This window comes from Octopus bimaculoides, chromosome 20 (genome assembly GCF_046866305.1).
Source record: "Octopus bimaculoides isolate indiv1 chromosome 20, ASM4686630v1, whole genome shotgun sequence".
Classification (NCBI taxonomy): Eukaryota; Metazoa; Mollusca; class Cephalopoda; order Octopoda; family Octopodidae; genus Octopus; species Octopus bimaculoides.
Genome location: NC_142947.1, coordinates 46055336 through 46075163, shown reverse-complemented (window position 1 = coordinate 46075163; position 19828 = coordinate 46055336). Strand labels below are relative to the sequence as shown.

At 34.8% G+C, this 19828-nt stretch overlaps 1 protein-coding gene across 5 annotated transcripts in view; it reads left to right on the top strand.

Annotated features, from left to right (window-relative positions):
• Positions 1-15571, top strand: part of LOC106870257 (neo-calmodulin) — a 78300-nt gene extending 62729 nt beyond the window's left edge. For all 5 annotated transcript variants that reach the window (XM_089338532.1, XM_089338534.1, XM_089338535.1 and 2 more), the window contains 5 exons: positions 8350-8459; positions 8635-8725; positions 10282-10338; positions 11713-12932; positions 14046-15571. In XM_089338532.1, the coding sequence (XP_089194658.1) occupies positions 8350-8459; positions 8635-8725; positions 10282-10338; positions 11713-11762 (308 nt within the window). In that variant the 3' untranslated portion in view covers positions 11763-12932; positions 14046-15571. The remainder of the gene's footprint in view (positions 1-8349; positions 8460-8634; positions 8726-10281; positions 10339-11712; positions 12933-14045) is intronic.
• Positions 15572-19828: the final 4257 nt, after the last annotated feature.

Here is a 19828-nt window from a genome sequence, read left to right as displayed (position 1 = left end):
CCTTCTCGAACCATGAATCTCTTTTCTCGCCTGTGGACCGCCGATATGGCTTTGATAAAGCCAGACCTACTGGACATCAGCACACAACTCACACTACCCAACGGACACCCAGAGTTTAATATGTGTGTGCGTGTGCATGTATATATGCCCCCCTCTCTCTCACTCTCTCTCTCTCTCTCTCTCTCTCTCTCTATATATATATATATATATATATATATATATACCTAAATACATTATATATATACATGTACACACACACACACACGCGCTTGCTTGCAGAGACACACACATATAGATATAGATATATATTGTTATCCAAGAGGGAAAAAATGTGGCATACTCGATAATTAAGAGATTCTCTTCTACATGAAACCATTGGTAACCTGGTTGTCCCACAAATAAAGAATATTTGTCGTTCAATGCGGTGTTGAGCACCCATTCTCACTGTTCGATATTAGAGTAGGCATGTACGTATATATGCATGTATGTATGTATGTATGTATATATGTATGTATGTATGTATATATGTATGTATGTATGTATGTATGTATGTATGTATGTATGTATGCATGCGTGCATGTATGTATGTATGTATGTATGTATGTATGTATGCATGCATGTATGAAAAGCACTCACACGCTTCTCATTTATCTAAAACCAACGGTATCCATCAAGGGAATTTGGTACATATAAACAAAAAAATGTAATATGTTGCTATGCAACCGCTAATTCGTTCGGGGTCTTTTCTTTTCCCTAGCCCCTAATTTCTTTCCTTTCCTTCTTTCTTTAAGCCCCACTTCTCTTTACATTTATCTATCTATTCATCTATCTATCTATCTATCTATCTATCTATCTATCTATCTATCTATCTATCTATCTATCTATTTACCTAAGTTATTAAATCTCTCACTCCTTACACGTCATACCAACCTCCCAATCCAATCTATTTTCCTGCGAAATCGATTACAGCAAACACTTTGCTATAATCCAAAAATCGATATAAGCCACGGCTCCGTAGCACCAAGTTTCTTTCATTACGAAATAATCTTTTCAACAGGTTTTATCCTTCCACATTATCACTAACTACACAATATCTGATCGCTCCAATCATGTTATTAACGGTATCATTAAAATTACTACTACAACTGCTCCTCCTCCTCCTCCTCCTCCTCCTCCTCCTCCTCCTCCTCCTCCTCCTCCTCCACCACCACCTACTACTACTACTACTACTACTACTACTACGTGATGAGCTGGCAGAATCGTTTGCACACCGGACAAAATGCTCAGCAGCATTTCGTCCGTGTTTACGTTCTGAGTTCAAATTCCGCCGAGGTCGGAACAAACCATGAACCGAATTTTATAACTGGTTGAGCTGACAGAATCGGTAGAGCGTCGGGTTGATTGTTATCTGGCATTTCTTCCGGTTCTATGCATTCTCGTCGCGATCAAGATTGCTATTCATCACTTCGAGGTCGATAGAATAAAGTACCAGTGAAGTAGTATGGGGGGGGGGGGGTTATGTATGAAATTGACCTACCCTTTTCATTCCTTCAAGATCGAGAAAAGAAGTACCAGTTGCACACTGAGGTTGATGTAGTCGACTAACCCCTTTTCACCAAGATTTCAGGCCTTGTGCTTATAGTAGAAGGAATTTATATAATAATAATAATAATTATTATTATTATTATTATTATTATTATTATTATTATTATTATGTTGGTTTGGCTCTGGTTCGGTCTTATTCCTGGTAGGATTCAAGTGAATTGCGGATTACTACCTGTAACTTTAGGTATTCCACATGTTTTCAGCAGTTTTTCAAGTGCTTAGAACCCTCCTGATTATCCTTGCTGTCCCTAAGAGACAAACTTTCTGTAGGTGTATATATTTGTCTAAATATGTATATATATACATATATGTATGTATGTATGTATGTATGTATATATATATATATATATATATATATATATATATATATATATATATATATATATATATATATAATTTGTGTGTATGTCTATATATATATATATATATATATATATATATATATACATACATACATATATATATGAATCTCGTCATGTGTTCCTCCACGCAAATTTAAATACAATTTAATTATAGATTCGTTCAGATTAACTCGGAATCACGATCGAAGTTTAAACATTGATTAAAAATGTCTCCTTAGGAGAATTACCCAGTATCAGGCACGAATTGGTGAGAGAAAGAACAGCAGCCGACATTACATAGTCTAGAAATAAAACTTCCGGTCGTGTTAGTAATGACTGAACAATAGAGATGATTGCATTAGCATCGCTTGACTGGAGACATTAGATATGGTTCGTGAATTAAAGGATTACGTCTTAAATCACTTTTATTTGATCGAAATAATCCCTCGAACAAAAACAAAATAGAAATAAGGCAAAAAAAAAGAAAAGAAAAGAAATTTCAAGAAAAATAAAATGAGTGAAATTGGAAGAAATCGAAATAATACGGCGTTTAGAAGACGATTTACTCATTAGGGAAAAATGTAATTGTCTTAAAAGTCAGCATTTAGAGACAGACCGAGGAGGATCAACGCTTGACATAGGATTATGATGTCAACAATTAGCTCAAGTGTTCACGTAGAATTTTATGAAAAAAAATAGCAACAACAAAAATAATGATGTTCATGATGATGATGATGATGATGATGATGATCCTTTCTACTATAGGCGCAAGGCCTAAAATTTGGTGGGAGGGGGGTCAGTCGATTAGATCGACCTCAGTACACAGCTGGTACTTAATTTATCGACCCCCGAAAGGATGAAAGGCAAAGTGGACCTCGGCAGAATTTGAACTCAGAACGTAAAGCCGGACGAAATGCCGCTAAGCATTTTACCCGGCGTGCAAACGATTCTGCCGGTACAGATAAATATGAGAAATCTATCGGACATTAAGAAAAGGCCCTTAACATGGATTATTGTTATGAATTTTTGAGTGCTACAACTACGAAGTAAAGCGACCAGACTTTTACCCTGCTGCCCGACTACTGAAAGGGGATGTGCGAGGCTGATCGATCTGGTGAAAGGTGAGGCTAAGGTTCAGGAAAAGTGCTTCGCTCCCTTGTAGAAAACAGAGGGATAGATTAGACAGAACAACCAGCTGTCATCATCATCATCATCATCATCATCATCATCATCATCATCATCATCATCATCATCATCATCAACACCATCATCATCATAATTATCATCACCATCATCGTCTTAGTCGTCGTCTTTGTCATTGTCTTCTTTCTTTTTTTATTTCCTTCTTCTTTCTCTCCTTCTCCAACTACTACTCCTTCTTCTTCTTCTTTTTCTTCACTCAATTTCCCTTTTCTTCTGTCTTATTTTTTCCTTTTCCTCCTCCTCATCCTCATCATCACCACCAACCATCATCATTATCATCATCATTATCGTCGTCGTCGCCACCATGGCCTCGATCGTCATCATGACGCTCCTTTTGAAACGGCCAGGCCATCAAACATATCAGCGAAGCCTTTACGAGTGAGAGATGATGCCAGCTGGTCTCCATTTACCATTATTTCCATTATTAATGAGTTCCTCGCTCTCCTGCTCGCTGAGAGGGTGCGGCCACTCGTAACTCTCCTATTCAACCAGTTTGTCACTGACAATTACAAACAACCCGAATATAATTTGATGGGCGAGGCACGGGTTCAAATATCTCATTAGCAAACGAACGATGTCGCTGGAAGACAGGAAGGCATTTTGTTGTCTGCACACACAAGCAAGTCCTTTAATACGAGGAAGTGGTTGCTCGATCAGTAAGAAATAGCAACCAAATCTTCCCTGCATCACACACGCCTGTCTTCTTCAAACGAAGAGGATGCAGGAAAAGAGAAAAAGAGAATGGGAAGCGGGGGAGTCGGATGAAATTGGAATGAGATGATGGCGAAGCCAAGGAAAATGAGAGCGGATAGACGAGAAAGAAAGGGAAACCATGAAGTGATGTGGCGGCGGCGGTGGTGGTGGTGGTGGTGGTGGTGGCGGTGGCCTTAGTGGTGGTGGAGGGCGGTTTGGGCGGTATGTATGTGTGTGTGTGTGTGTGTGTGTGTGTGTGTGTGTGTGTGTGTGTGTGTGTGCAAGATTATACGGTACTATAAAGAACAAGGTGCTGAATGTGATGCGTTGTGCAGAACGAACAAGTGATCACGTGGTTGTGAAACAAACATCTTAGTCATGGAGGCAACGGCAAGCAAGTGTGAAGCAATCCACCCACCCCCACCCCCTAAAAATCCTCTGCTATGTCATGCATGTTGATTAGGGTTGTGGCGCCAAAAGTGTCTTTTCCCTCAGGCGCTGGGAACCCTTCTGACGCCGCTGATGTTTGCGTATATGTGCATTTATGTATGCATAAATATACGTATACACACACACACACACACACACACACACACACACATATATATATATATATATATATATATATATATATATATATATATATGGATTACTTACACACAGACAGATACACACTATACACACACACACAATGCTGTGAAATTAAATCAATGACTCAAAGGCATCATTTTGTGCCAAAACACTTATCAAAGTGAAGCAGACTCCTCCTAAATTTAAATGTACATATATATATATATAGTGAGAATTTGTAAAAAAAGAAAGACAAAAGACGAAGACGGGTGTGTAAACAACAAACAGATGTATTAGTTTCACGCTGGGAAAGTGAGAAAGTCTTTTACGTTTCGAGCCTACGCTCTTAGGCAAAAAGGAACACAGAAATAAACAAGGAGAGAAAATAGAAATGGTTTATATATATATATATATATATATATATATATATATATATATATATATATATATATATATATAGTTTACTGTTCGTTATGGGAAAATCAACAAAAACGTATTTCATCAAGTCAAAGATAAATATCATTTAATGCACACTGTATTAAGATTAGAGCTACTTATAGTTTCTTGCTATTAAGACACGTAGTCAGATAGGTTTTTATTATGTATCTTGTGTCTCAAAGCAATCTTCGGGTTCTGATCACATCGTTTGCTCTATTTGAAAATCAGTACTCTGGTACATGAGAAACCAGGAGAAAAAACAAAAAGACGGTTGATGTAAAAAGTGGAATATACTTATATATACATGTATATATATACAATGGGCTTCTAGACAGTTTCCATCTACGAAATCAACTCACAGGACATAGGATATAGAAGAAGATATCTGCCGAAGGTATTGCGCAATAAGTCTAAACCCGAAACCCACACAGCCTATTTGATCAATACATTTATGCAACACCCATCATTTAAACGGTATTATTTATCTTGTGTACACACGTGATATTGCATTAATGTAAACGCTCGGAATTATCGTTTCGTTTTCCATTTTTCCGCCACCGTTCATTACTAAATAACGTTTGGTTCATATTTATATCATAATATTTGCATTAACACGAAAACGAAGCTTTGAGTTTTGTACGGACACTTTGTATAGAAACTTAACGAAATAAAAAGCGGTTGTTAGACTTAATAAATAGCATTGCTAAGTTTTATCACTGAATTGTGTATATGATATTAAATTATTGTAAAGCACAGCTGAAAATACCAAATCAAAAAAGAAAAAGAGAAAATCCAGATCTCTACGACAATGCATGGTAAATGATTTCGTTATGGCGTAAAATATTGAACATTTGGAAGCGTCTGTGAAGCACATCACCTCTGGCAATCGACGCATATATGATAATATTATGTATGCATGTATGTATGTATGTATGCATGCATGTATGTATGTATGTATGCATGTATGTATGTATGTATGTACAAAGCAGCGAGCTGGCAGAATCGTTACTGCACTGGACAAAATGCTTAGCGTTGTTTCTTAAAATTTTATGTTGAGTTCGAATACCGCCGGGGTCGGTTTTGCGTTTCATCCTTTCGGATTGATAAACTAAATACCAGTTGAGCACTGGGGGTTGATATAATCGATTTTCACCCATCCCCGAAATTGCTGGCCGTGGGCCGAAATTTGAAACTAATATTATGTATATGTATGTATATAATATAAAAATATTTATAAATACACACACACACACACACACACACACACACACACACACACACACACAAACACACACACATACACACACACACACACCGTATCCATATCATGCGCGAAATGCTTAGTACTTCTTCCTGCTTTCCATGTTCTGAGGTCAAATTCCGACGCGCTTAAAGTTACCTTTAGTCTTCCAGGCATCAAAAATATAATACCAGTCAAATACTGGGACCAATAGCATCAACTTGTGCTTTAATCAGGAACCATTTCACATAATTTTCCCGTAATTCTTCCTTCCATAAGAATGATGTGTGCTTCATTGCCCGGTTTGACGTGTCTGAAGAAGCAGACACTTCTTGGGTTCTGCATCTTAGCTTATCTTCCTGTGAATAACTTACCTAATCATCCAGCGAATTCCGAAGTGAAACTACAGAGTAGTAAGAAACATAAGTTGCAATAATGAAGTCAAACCAAACAGTGACATTTTGAATTTTTTAATATGTCTCAGGTCTGAGTAATTTTATATTAGGAAATGCATTCATTGCGTAAGACTTACTGAATTGAAACATTTCAAAATATTCTTAAATGTTTTGCATGAGGAAAGTTTACGTAATACATACATTTCTTATTATATATTATACAGACCTGAAACATGCGTATTAAAAGGTTTCAAAATATCAACTTTTTGGTTTGATTTCATTATTAAAACTAATACGACTCGATGCCTGTACAAAATTAGCCGGTTCAGACACCACTTACACGGATATTCTCACAACCAGTATACATACATACATACATACATACATACATACATACATACATAGTAAATAAATACATACATGAATGCATGCATAATACATACATACGTACGTACGTTCATACGTAAGAACGTACGTACATACATGCACACATACATACACACGTACATACACACGTACATACATACATACATACATACATACATACGTACGTACGGACGTACGTAGGTTCGTACATAAGAACGTACGTACATACATGCATACATACACACACACGTACATACACACGTACATATATACACACATACGTACACATATATGTCTTTGTACATACATTTGTACATACATACAAACTTACACAATTCTAGAAAACCATTTATCAAACATTTTGGTTTTCCTTTTGTTTCTTTGTTTCTTTTTTTTTTTGCTTGGAATTTGCTAGTTATTTGTTTTGATGCTTACTTTGGTCTGTGGCGAAAATGTCTGCAGCAGACACACATGAGAATATATTAGAAGTTGCTGAAGTGTCTTTGGGGATTGATAATTTCCCTATCAATTTTTTCGCATCAATGCTTAACTTCGAAACAGTTATACCATAAAATAATTACTAATGGTATTTAATTGGTACCTAATTCTCTAACTACAATCAAAACTGGCCAATAAATAGCCACAATGGAACGAATTCCTAGGAACTCTGATTTAGTTTGTAAAACTAATACGTGACTCTTTTGATTCTTTCAAAAACGGTTTTACGTCTCATTAGCCACGGTTCCTTAATATTTTAGCGTAGAATACAAGGGGGAAACGAGGCAAATTTCACGATAGTGAAAAGTAAATCTAAAATGGAGAATAACAGAAGTTTTAAGAGAGTATTTTACTCCAGACTGTTACACGTCATGTGACGGATAACATTGGAAGTATACTTTTGGCACGCTGAGAAGCATCAAGAAATTTGAAATGAATACAATAATTATAATCTAACTTTAATTCTATATATATATATATATATATATATATATATATATATATATAAGTATCAGTGAATATATGTATGCTCATATAGATAGGGAAGTATGGTATCATATCTATATATATGTGTGTGTGTGTGTCTGGATGTATATATGTATGAATGAATGTATATATGTATGTATATATGCATGTCTGCATGTATATACATTTTTGGATAATGTGTATTGTCGAAAGAGGTACACATCTGTGAAAAAGCACTATTCTTCGAGCGAACTTACAATGTTACTCTGCACTGTGTTACAGCCACTCCCTTTTTACTCTCACCGTTGGAAATAAGAAATGTACCTAGTGATTTATTCGTTGCCAAATTTTATTCAACGACGCTATTATTCACAAGTTGTGATGTCAAATAATAAAATAAAATGAAATAAAATACACGACATGGGCTCTGTCCCTTCTTCCAACTTCGATTCTTCTTAATTTATACAACAACAAAAACAGCAACAGCAACAAAAATGAACCGTTCCTTAGATTCTCTGTGTTGGTAACATTTCAGGTGATGGCAGGTTCTCGTTTGAAGAATTTATTCAGTTCATGGAGAATATGGGTGGAATCACAGAAAACAAGGAAGGAGATGACGACGAAGAACTACGACAAGCGTTTAAGGTGCGTTCTTCACTCCACTTCTCTCTTCTGGTCAAGGCCGGTCCGATCCGATGTCCACTAATTCTCATGCTTCCTACTCCGTGTCTACGATTAACTAATATGGTTCCACAGATGCCCTTTAGCTTTTCTGTTACCATTTTACTGTAGTTCTATCCATGTTCTCTTCCTCTTCTAGATGTTTGATAAAAGTGGTACCGGATACATCTGTGCATCAGACTTACGGGTTGTGATACAGTGTTTGGGGGAAGACTTAACAGAAGAAGAAAGTAAGTCACGAAATATTCATAACTGTCTCTCTGTCTACTTGTCTGTCTATCTATCTACCTATATCTATCTATCTATCTATCTATCTATCTATCTATCTATCTATCTATCTATCTATTTATCTATCTCTCTCTCTCTCTCTCTCTCTCTCTATATATATATATATATATATATATATATATATATATATATATATATATATATATATATAACCGGCCGATACTGCAAAGACGATCTGCTTCTCGACTGAAGATTGAAAGCTCCGAATAGGAACTGCCCATATCCTACGTAAAATACTGTCTATGTAATTTCAAATTTTAAAACAAACTTATAACTTTTTTATGTTTTCTTAAACATTCTCTAGAACAATACTTAGTTCTGGTGGTAAATGAAAGAATTCATTATTATTATTGTTGTTGTTGTTGTTGTTGTTGTTGTTGTTGTTGTTGTTGTTGTTGTTGTTGTTATTATTAGAAAGTAAGATGTCAAAATAGCGTTCGAAGGTCAATTGTTGGAGAAAATGAGATAAAAATGTCTTGTGTATTTATTTATTTTTTGCATTTAATTTTGTTTTGGTTGAAGAGGAGGCGGAAGGAAAGGAGATGTTTGTCTCCCAGTAAAAATAATTAGAAGACCTAATAGAATTAGCCTAGAGTAAAAGAGCCAGATGACAGAGTTATGAAAACAGTCGACACAGAATCACTCCTATACACACATACAAGACACACACACACACACACACGCCTACACATGCACAGAGACGCCCTACGCAGACATGCACAGATACACAAAGACATACAAACAAACCAATAATTTCTTTGTAGCGTTTTTATTTTATTTAATGACTGCAATTTACAGTCGTTGGAAAGAATTTTACGGAGATAAAACGTCTAGCCCGAATGAATAAACTCTTTGTGACAACCAAAACAGCAATTCATTGATCTGTATTGTCGATGTTGTTATTGTTCTTATCAGGCTGCTATATTGGCAGAATCGCAAAAAATCTGTAAATTATCTAAATTTCAGATCTGAGAATTTTACGAAATGTTGCCACTACGAGAAGTATCTCTGCCTAATAGAACAGATTACTACTTAACTCTTTAACTAGGCCACCTAAATCACATTTATGTAAGGACAAATAGCTACAACATCTGTATTCTGTGTACACTCTCACATTGAAGCCGCCAATCCGTGACAAAGGTTTCTATGTCTACAGAATAACGCTCAACCGTACTTTCACATATTCGTAAGCATCTACATAAGCCTATATAAGATAAGTATATATGAGTATATATAGACAAAACGAGATAACAAAGCCAAGGCTGTGAGGAGTTTTCAGGACAATTATGATGAAATAGTCTTACAGCTGTTTCTGAGATATCCCTTCATCAGAAACGATGTATATATATATATATATATATATATATATATATATATATATGAAATCTATATATGCATGTGCATACATACGCAGATACGCTCAATCGATACTTGAATCTATGCCATGACAATGTTACATTTTTCTTTTCTTCTGTTCCTTTTCTTTCCATGTGCACAGTTGACGAAATGATCGCCGAAGTGGACATCGATGGTGATGGACGAATCGATTTTGAAGGTGAGTTATACTTGATGCTTATATGTATATATACACATACACGCACACACACACACACACACACACACACACACACACACACACATATATATATATATATATACACACACAAATTTAAATATAATATACATTTACACACGTATATATATACGCATATATAATGCATATGTACATGCATATATGTATATATATAGGTATATATAGGTATGTATATATATTTGTATATATATATGAATATATATATACATATATACAGACATATATATATATATATATATATATATATATATATATATACACACATATGTACATGCGTGTGTGTGCGTGAGTGTGTATGTGTGTGTATGTGTTTTATTTTGTAGTAGGACTCCGAATAACTGTTGTGACGGTCGGCTTTCCATCAAGAGTGGCCCTCCTGGGTCTCTTACTTGTGGTGGTCTTGTGCGTGGGTGTGCATGGCTTAGTTGTGCTTACAGCCATCTCACCTGCTGCACTATCTTATGCGCTGCACTGAAAACATGTTGCAGATTTACTGTTGCAATTCTCACTGCATCTGCAGACCACTTTTGAGTGGTCTTCTCTGCAGTGGGTCTTGTGACACGAGCCTCATAGAGCAAGGTTTTAATCCATCTTGTTGGCTAAGTGGTGGGTGGGGGCTTGCCATGGGAACCGTCTGCCTAATCTTTGGATGCGCAAAACGGCATTTCATCCCTTTCTCTCCTTACCAGCAGCCACCTTTTATATAACATTTACAGATGATGCCAACTCCACGCACCGTTCTGTGTTTTGGGTGGTTTTAGGTAGTGAAGGGTTTCTGTTTCTTTCAGTGGTTTTCTTTCTTTTTTTCTTTTTTCTGTTTTTTTTTTATTTTTATTTTTATTTTTTGACCTTGAACCTTCAAATGGTTCTTTTACCTTCTCTGCTGCTTTGAGAGTTGGTGTCGGGGTTGCTTCTTTTAGGGTCTTTTATTTCCTTTCCCTTTTCAATTTTTTTTATCTCCCTGAGCTTGAATATCTTTGACAGTTTCCCTGTTGTTGCCTTCTTAATTAAGCTTTCCACATGGGGTTCCAACATTGGAACTGTTCTCTATATCAAGCGTTTCACTTGGAAATTCACTATTTTTTAAAAATGGTATCCACTTTGTCCAAGTGTGGCCTGACGAGTGCATAGGAGCAATAAATTCCCACCCACCCGCCCTCTATTTGCGCCATGTATTTAGCAGATATTCCGTTTAATATTCACTAAGAGTCACTTGCTTCGTGTCCTATTTCAGAAATCTCTTTTCCGTGTTAAATTAACGTTTATAATGTCTAATACGTCCTTACTTTATAATTTCTTCTAAATTCAGTCTGTGTTAACTGTGTGTATTTGCAGAATTCCTAGCCTGTATGTGTGAAGACAAAGCTGGTGCTAATAAAGAATAATGGCAACCTGGAATCAAACCCCAAACTGCTGCCCCCTTTTAAAACCTCTATCTGTGATCTCATTCTACAAAAAAATATTTCCCCCTTTTTTAAAATCTTTTCTTGATTTATTACATAATGACTGTTATTAACAAACACTGGAAAGATTATTATTACTTTTATTATTATTATTATTATTATTATTATTATTATTATTATTATTATTATTATTATTATTATTATTATTATCATTAAAGATTTTCTGTCCACGCAAGTCGCGTGTTTTGCTTCTCTCCGTAAATTGTAAAGAATTGTCGATAGTTTGCCCTTTCAGGGATTTGTTTTTGTTGTTGTTTTTTTTTATGTTTCCTTCTTCCTGTTCCGGTTGGTTCCTTTGTTTCTAGACTCATAAAAAATACAAGTTACCTAAAAAAAAAACTGAAAATATAAATATGGCGCCGCGGTTCATAGTCGGTGAATAAGAGAGGTTGGTGAGTGGAAGAAACCACTGAAAACCTCTCCCCTCATCGCATTCCTTTCACTGAAGTAGAATTTTCCTCTTCCAGTCAGTTTTTGCACTACAACAACCACATCGCATCCACAGCCAACACCACTAAAACCGTTACTACCGTTGCCATGGGTTCTACTGGGAACAAAAGAGGGGGTAGGCAACAACAACAACAAAGTGAAAATAAATAATAAAATCAATAACAACGATAGTTACGCGTCCCACGACAGGATTTTGTTAGAGTGAAGAGAAAGCAGATAAAAGCAAATGAAAGCAAATAGGGACCGCTCTAAGCTGGAACCTCTGACGGTTAGCTTGGCAACGGGGATCCGATTAACGAGCAAACAGCAACATCACTATCATAAAAACTATAGCAGCCAAACCTATAACTACGCCAACAACAGTAACAACAACACGAAAAGTCAAAATGTCATCCTTCATCAACCGTAGTGGAAACAACGAATTGATGAAGTTTATGTCACATCACACACGAATATAGAAAAATAAGAGAAAATCTTTGGAGAACTTGTCACCTAAACTCCACCGAGCGAACCCCCGTCAATGCTGACTTCTGCTAAAGATGATGAGAGAAAACTTCCCATGTGGTGTAGGAATATTCTGGAAAAAAGCTCACCTACCCCTCGTCAAGGAGATTGGATTACTCGCCCTTCTCCAAAACCAAGGTAAGTAATAACTACCGTTAATTCTTTTCTTACGATCAACATGGCTACACTTAAAGTAGATTTTAGAAATGCATGTGACTTGGGGTCTACATGAAGAAGGGAAGTCACGTTCTCGACGGCCTGAGATCACGAAATATAGATGTCATCAGCGAGACCTTGATTTTCGGGATGCGATTATACGAGATAACCTCTGACGGTTTCACTTTATACACATTTAGAGTTGGTCTGCGAGGTTTCGAAAGGGTTTAGAGCTCAGGGTAAAGACGTTCTTTCTGGAACCGGACGATAAGACAAAGATGCTGGACAGCGACAACAGCAAAGAGAATAGCTTTCTACTGATGACTATCAATGCCACAACCGAAGTAGGCTGCCAGAAGTTTTGAAGGTGACTAGAAGCAGTTATAGCAATATTCCGCTGTTCAGCTAATCCCAAATAATCAAAAGACACTGACTACATTTATGTAACTTTATATAGAAAATGTAGCGTTTATGTATTCTATGTATTCTACCGATCTTAATTCTTTTTCTAAAAGATATCAACTATTTTACAATTAATGATGTTATAGTTTCATAATTTTATGTTGTTATGATTTTATAGAAAATCACAAATTCACAAAACATCACCAACAGCAGATGGTTACATAGACCTAAACTTGTAATAACTTCATTAATTTTAGAAGTCATGAATATCTTTAAAAAACGAAACCGGTATATTTTGTATATATAGTATTTTTAAACATATTTTTAAACATCAATATGTGTCAATATGTGTGTGTATGCAATTGTGAGTGTTTATGAGTTTGTTTATAAGTACATATAGAAACATATACACATACATGTATATATGCATGCGCACTAGATAACAACAAACCATCCAGTATAAAATTTAGCATGAATCAACAGCTAGACATAACAGTGTAGGTTTTGTGATGTAAAATAATGTCTGTTTGTGAACTTTGTACTTAGAAGCCTCGCGAGACTTGGACGTTAACTAACAACCAACTGAGTTTGCGTGTTGAAAGTATGTTTCTTGTTTTTTTCTTATTTGTCTTTTTCTTTCTATTTTTTCTTTGTTTTGTTTCCTAACCAATCAATGTGATTTTCTTCTTTCAGAACACAAACTCAAGTTTCATCATCTGAATACGTAATTAAAACTGGAACGGTGAATAACACCCTTATCACGTGACACTGACCGAACATCACGTCCCTGTCTTTCTCTCTCACTCTCTCTCTTTCTCTCTGTATGCATGTATATATAAATGTATATATATATATCTATATATATATAGATAGATAGATTGATAGATATAGTTATATATATTTATTCACAGATATATATATACATATATATATATATATATATATATATATATATATATATATATATATATATATACACATAATCACACAGACTTCATACACACAAGTACTTACACATTTATTAGTCTGTATCTGTTTGAATAGATACACATGCACTTATGTATGTATATATTTGTGCATATATATGAACATATATATATGCATATGAATACATAAAAGTATATGTACACATAAATATATGCATATATATGTATATATATATATATACATATACATATATATATATATATATATATATATATATATATATATATATATATATATATATATATATATATATATATATATATATATATATATATATGAATTTATGCCTATGCGTCCGGAGTACATATTTACGGAGTACTATCTATTTATGTCTACTAACAAACTTTGTTTAACACATTTTCAACATTTTCCTGTCTATTTTACATTTTTCTGCACTATTTATAAGCAACATTGTTTGTTGTTATTTGAACACAAATCATCTTGTCTGTTCCGTATTAAAATATATTCAAGTCTTTTGTGTTCAACGTTCAGCCCATCTTGTTCAGAATATTGACATAACGCCACTGATGTATGTTTTATATGTACATACATACATGCATGTATACATACATACACACAGACAAGCATACGTAAATATATGTGTGTGTACAGATATACATGTATGTGCATACACACACACACACATATATATATATATATATATGTATGCATGTATAAATATAGATGCATGAATATGCATATATATATACATATATTTGTCCGCATGTATGTATCCGTATATAAACATATAAACATATATGCTTATATATATATATATATTATCTATCTATATATATATATATATACTATACATTTAGATACACATATGTACATATATATGTATATATATATATGGATATATTTAGACACACACATATATATATACACACATTTAATATATATATATATATATATATATATATATATATATATATATATATATATATATATATATATATATATATATATATATGGATATATATGTACATATATACATATATATGTATGCATGTATGTATACATACATACATACACACTCACATATATATTTGTACACACGTATGCACACTCAGATAGTCACAAACATGTATATATAAATATAATACTGTATAATTATTGTTGATTTCATTTTTCGTTCTCGAAACTTCAATCGAAAATAATGAACGTTAAAAGATTCTTCTGTGAAATTATTGGAAAATACGAAAATAAAATTGATATTGCAAACCAGACAATGTATCAATCGTTTTATCTGAGATGTCTTAGGATTTGTTGATCAGCTTATTGATTGATTGATTGATTAAATTGTTTTTATTTTAGCTTGGTTTCATTTTTGTTTTTGTTTTTTTGTTGGGTTTTTTTTTTTTTTTTTTTCGGCGTAATTCTCTGCTTTTGTCAAATTGACCAAAACGAGTTGTTTGCTATTAATTAGTTGATAATGAAGCTAAGCTCCATGAAAAGATACGCTTCATTTAACACGATACCAATTTATGAGATGGTTTCATTTATCGCGTCCCGATTTATTGATGATGAAGATACACGACAAACAAAAAATGAGGATACTATTCGGAGATTTTTATTAATTTTATCCTCCAACCAGACACACACACACACAAGGAACTAAGGAATGATTTTTGGTTGTTCCATCAATTCGTATAGAATTTCAAATTTTTTAGTATATTCATGGATTTTATTTATTTTCTGAGGATGAATTTGTGTCTGCATTTTTTTTTTAATGAATCGATTGTCTAACACACATCGTCTCTTCCTTCAATACATCAATATAAACAAAGATATTGAGAGAAAATTAAAAGAGAGTTGTCGAAATACAAACACATCTAAAAGAACACCAAGAGTGGCTTTGACCCCCAAAGAACTGAGAATTTGCGATTTCAGCTTCGAAGAAAATGCGACCAAGCGGAATCTGTTAATCGATACAAAATTACAACCGATAAAAGAATCAATCGTTAATAATTGATTGTAACCGAGGCGGCCAGCTGGCAGAATCTTTTGCACGCCGGACAAAATGCTTAACGGTATTTCGTCCGTCTTTACGTTCTGATTTCAAATTCCGCTGGGGTCGACTTTGCATTTTATCCAATCGGAGTACGATGAAATAAGTTCCAGTTGTATACTGTGGTCTATGAAATCGACGTACGCCTCCTCCGAAATTACTGACCTTTTACCAAAATTTGAAAGCATTATCGATTCTAATCCGATTCTCTCGTTGAAGATGACGATGGCGATGATGATGATGATGATGATGATGATGATGATGACGACGGCGATGATGATGAAGCAGTAATAACTAAAAACTACAAAACAACTCAATAAATAACTAGACATGTAAATGAATAACGAAATAGCTTGTGAGAGAAGAATGTAATTACGAGCGCCATTATGTTTGCAGAAGATAACTGGGTTACGAGGATGGAGAAATTTATCCTGCAACCTTTACGAACCGCAATTATCGTCCTTCACATTAATCCGAAAAACATCTCTCCTGATTAAATGAATATTTCGTTTGGGCATTTGTATCTTATTCAATTTTATCATCATCATCATCGTCATCATCATTATTATTATTACTATCATTATTATTATTATCATTATTATTGTCATTATTATTATTATTATTACTACTACTACTATTATTAATATCATGTGTGTGTACGTGTGCGTGTTCGTGTGTGCGTACGTGCGTGCATAAAAAGGGGGGAACCTGGAAATTCAATATGTCATAATTAGTTTTTCATTGCTGGAGCTCTGAGTCAATGAACTCTCAAGAAGTAGTAGTAGTAGTAGTAGTAGTAGTAGTAGTAGTAGTAGTAGTAGTAGTAGTTGTAGTAGTAGTAGTAATAGTAGTAGTAGTAATAGTAGTAGTAGTAGTAGTAGTAATTATTATCATCATCGTCATCATCATCATCATCATCACCATCATCATCATCATCGTCATTATCATCGCCAACAGCGGCAACAACAGCAATATTATTTCATTTTCCTTGATAATACTAATATTATTATGGTCATTATTATTATTATTATTATCATTGCCACCATCATCGCCATCATCATTATCGTCATAGTCGTCATCGTTGTCATTGTCACCATTATGAACAGCAACAGCAACGACACTTTTATCATCATCATCATCATCATCATCGTCATTGTCGACGTCACCGTCTTTGTCATCGTCGACCATCATTGGCATCACAATCACCAATCGCAAATATCATCATCATCATCATCACCATAATAATCATCGTCATCATCATCGTTGTCATTGTCGACGTCGTCGTCCTCGTCGTCGTCGTCATCGATATTTAATTTATTTTTCTTGCAATCTTTACTCATTAGTGATGCTATTAATTTTCGACACCATATATTGAACGGCGAAAATATTATCACAGCATTGACGATGATGACGATAATGGTGGTGGTGGTGGTGGTGGTGGTGGTGATGATGATGATGATGATGATGACGATGACGACGATGATCATGAGTTCTTTTATTGGCCACGGGGGCCTAAGTCAATGAGGACAATAAGAAAAAAATGACATACAGTGCATACTATTTAAACGGTAGGCTAAAAACGCATCCCAAGAAGATTTGATTTGTTTTTTCTCAAACGAGAAAAACTTTGACCAAGATCAAAAAGTGAAGACCCTTCTCTAGTTCCAAGTGTTATGCATACAAAATTTCCTGTAACTGTCATGGTCTTAGGGTTTGTCAGCAATGAAGGACATGTGATGCCTCCTTACTTCTTTCTGCAAGGCCTTAGAGTTAACTTTGCCATCTACATTGAGGTCCTGGAAATAATTGTTAAGCCCTGGACAGGTAGTGTATGCAATGGAAGGCCATATATGTTTCAGTTAGACTCTGTACTATCACATATGGCTCTAGTAACACAGGAAGGGACGGCTGAAAATGTATATATATATGCATATATGTATATATATATATATATATATATATATATATATATATATATATATATATATATATATATATATATATATATATATATATATATATATATATGCAAATACATATATGTGTGTATATATATATATATATATATATATATATATATATATATATATATATATATATATGCATATATATATATGTGTGTATGTATATATATATATATATATATATATATATATATATATATAATCTGTAATATATGTGACAATTATTCGGTTGCCTTTATAAGATTTTGGTTGCCTCGATAACTGACGAGTTGCCGGAGCAGGTTTCCGCCCCGACATCTGAAACTCGCAGTCTTATTATGGCAACCGAATAACTGTCACATATTATATTTACAGATAAATTCCTCTATTTACATAATATCGAGGTCTCTTTTATTTTTTTGTTGTCTTACCATTATTATGAATATATATATACATATATACACATATATATCGTGGGAGAGAGAGAGTGATATATGAGCGACAATGTCTGAAATGAATGGCAGGATGGCCATCGCTTACGTTCATAGGTCCACTCGATCATATTTGACGTCAATCAACACCACCACACCCTTCCCCACTCCCCTCAACATACACCTCTCCACTGCTTCCCAGACTGCACCGCCCACTCACATCACGCCATTCCGCCATCATAAACCAAATTATTTTATGTGATTTAGTCAGCTGAGCTAGCGTGACGTGGTTATTAACACTGTAATTCGCTGTGACTGGTCACACACACACACACACACACACACACACACACACACACATATAGGAGGTGGCCGGAGTGTGAGGATGGCGGTTGGAGATTGTCCAGGGAAGCTATTTCCATACTCTCCCCTCCCCTCTTTGGCCCCTAGTGAAGACGGTCGGTCTTATATCAATCTGAGATATTTATAGAAGATAATCGGATCAGCTCAAAATCCTTAATGAATTAACTCTGATCGGAGAATGGTTAATTTAGAATCAGAAGATTGCTACTGCTGCTACTGCTACTACTACTACTGCTGCTGCTGCTGCTACTACTACTACTATACTGGAACAACGTTACGCTTTGTCACCCTCAGTCTAGTGTTGTACCAGTCATTACTGACATTACCTTATTTAATAATTTTCACGAATTATTATTATTAGTAGTAGTATTGTTATTTCTATTTATCACAGGTTTTGTTAGAGTTCCTGGGGTCTTGCATGCGTTGCAGGCTTGCTATTTGCAGCCTATGGTGCCATGCTATCCATTCTTTTCGGCTATCTGATACTCTCCTGGTTATTCTGGCCGTGCCAATTATTATTATTGAGTGAGAGAGCGGTGCATGCCATGGGATGAATTTGATCAGATAAAATGCTTAAATAGTCTTGACTATTAATTCTGCCATCAAGGGAAACCATTGGGCCGGCGGATTTCCAAGATATAGCCCCACAGATCATCACAGATCCTCCTCCATGTTTAACAGTTGAAAGAAGGCAGTCTAGGTCAAATACTTCTTTTGGCTGTCTCCACACGTATACTCGGC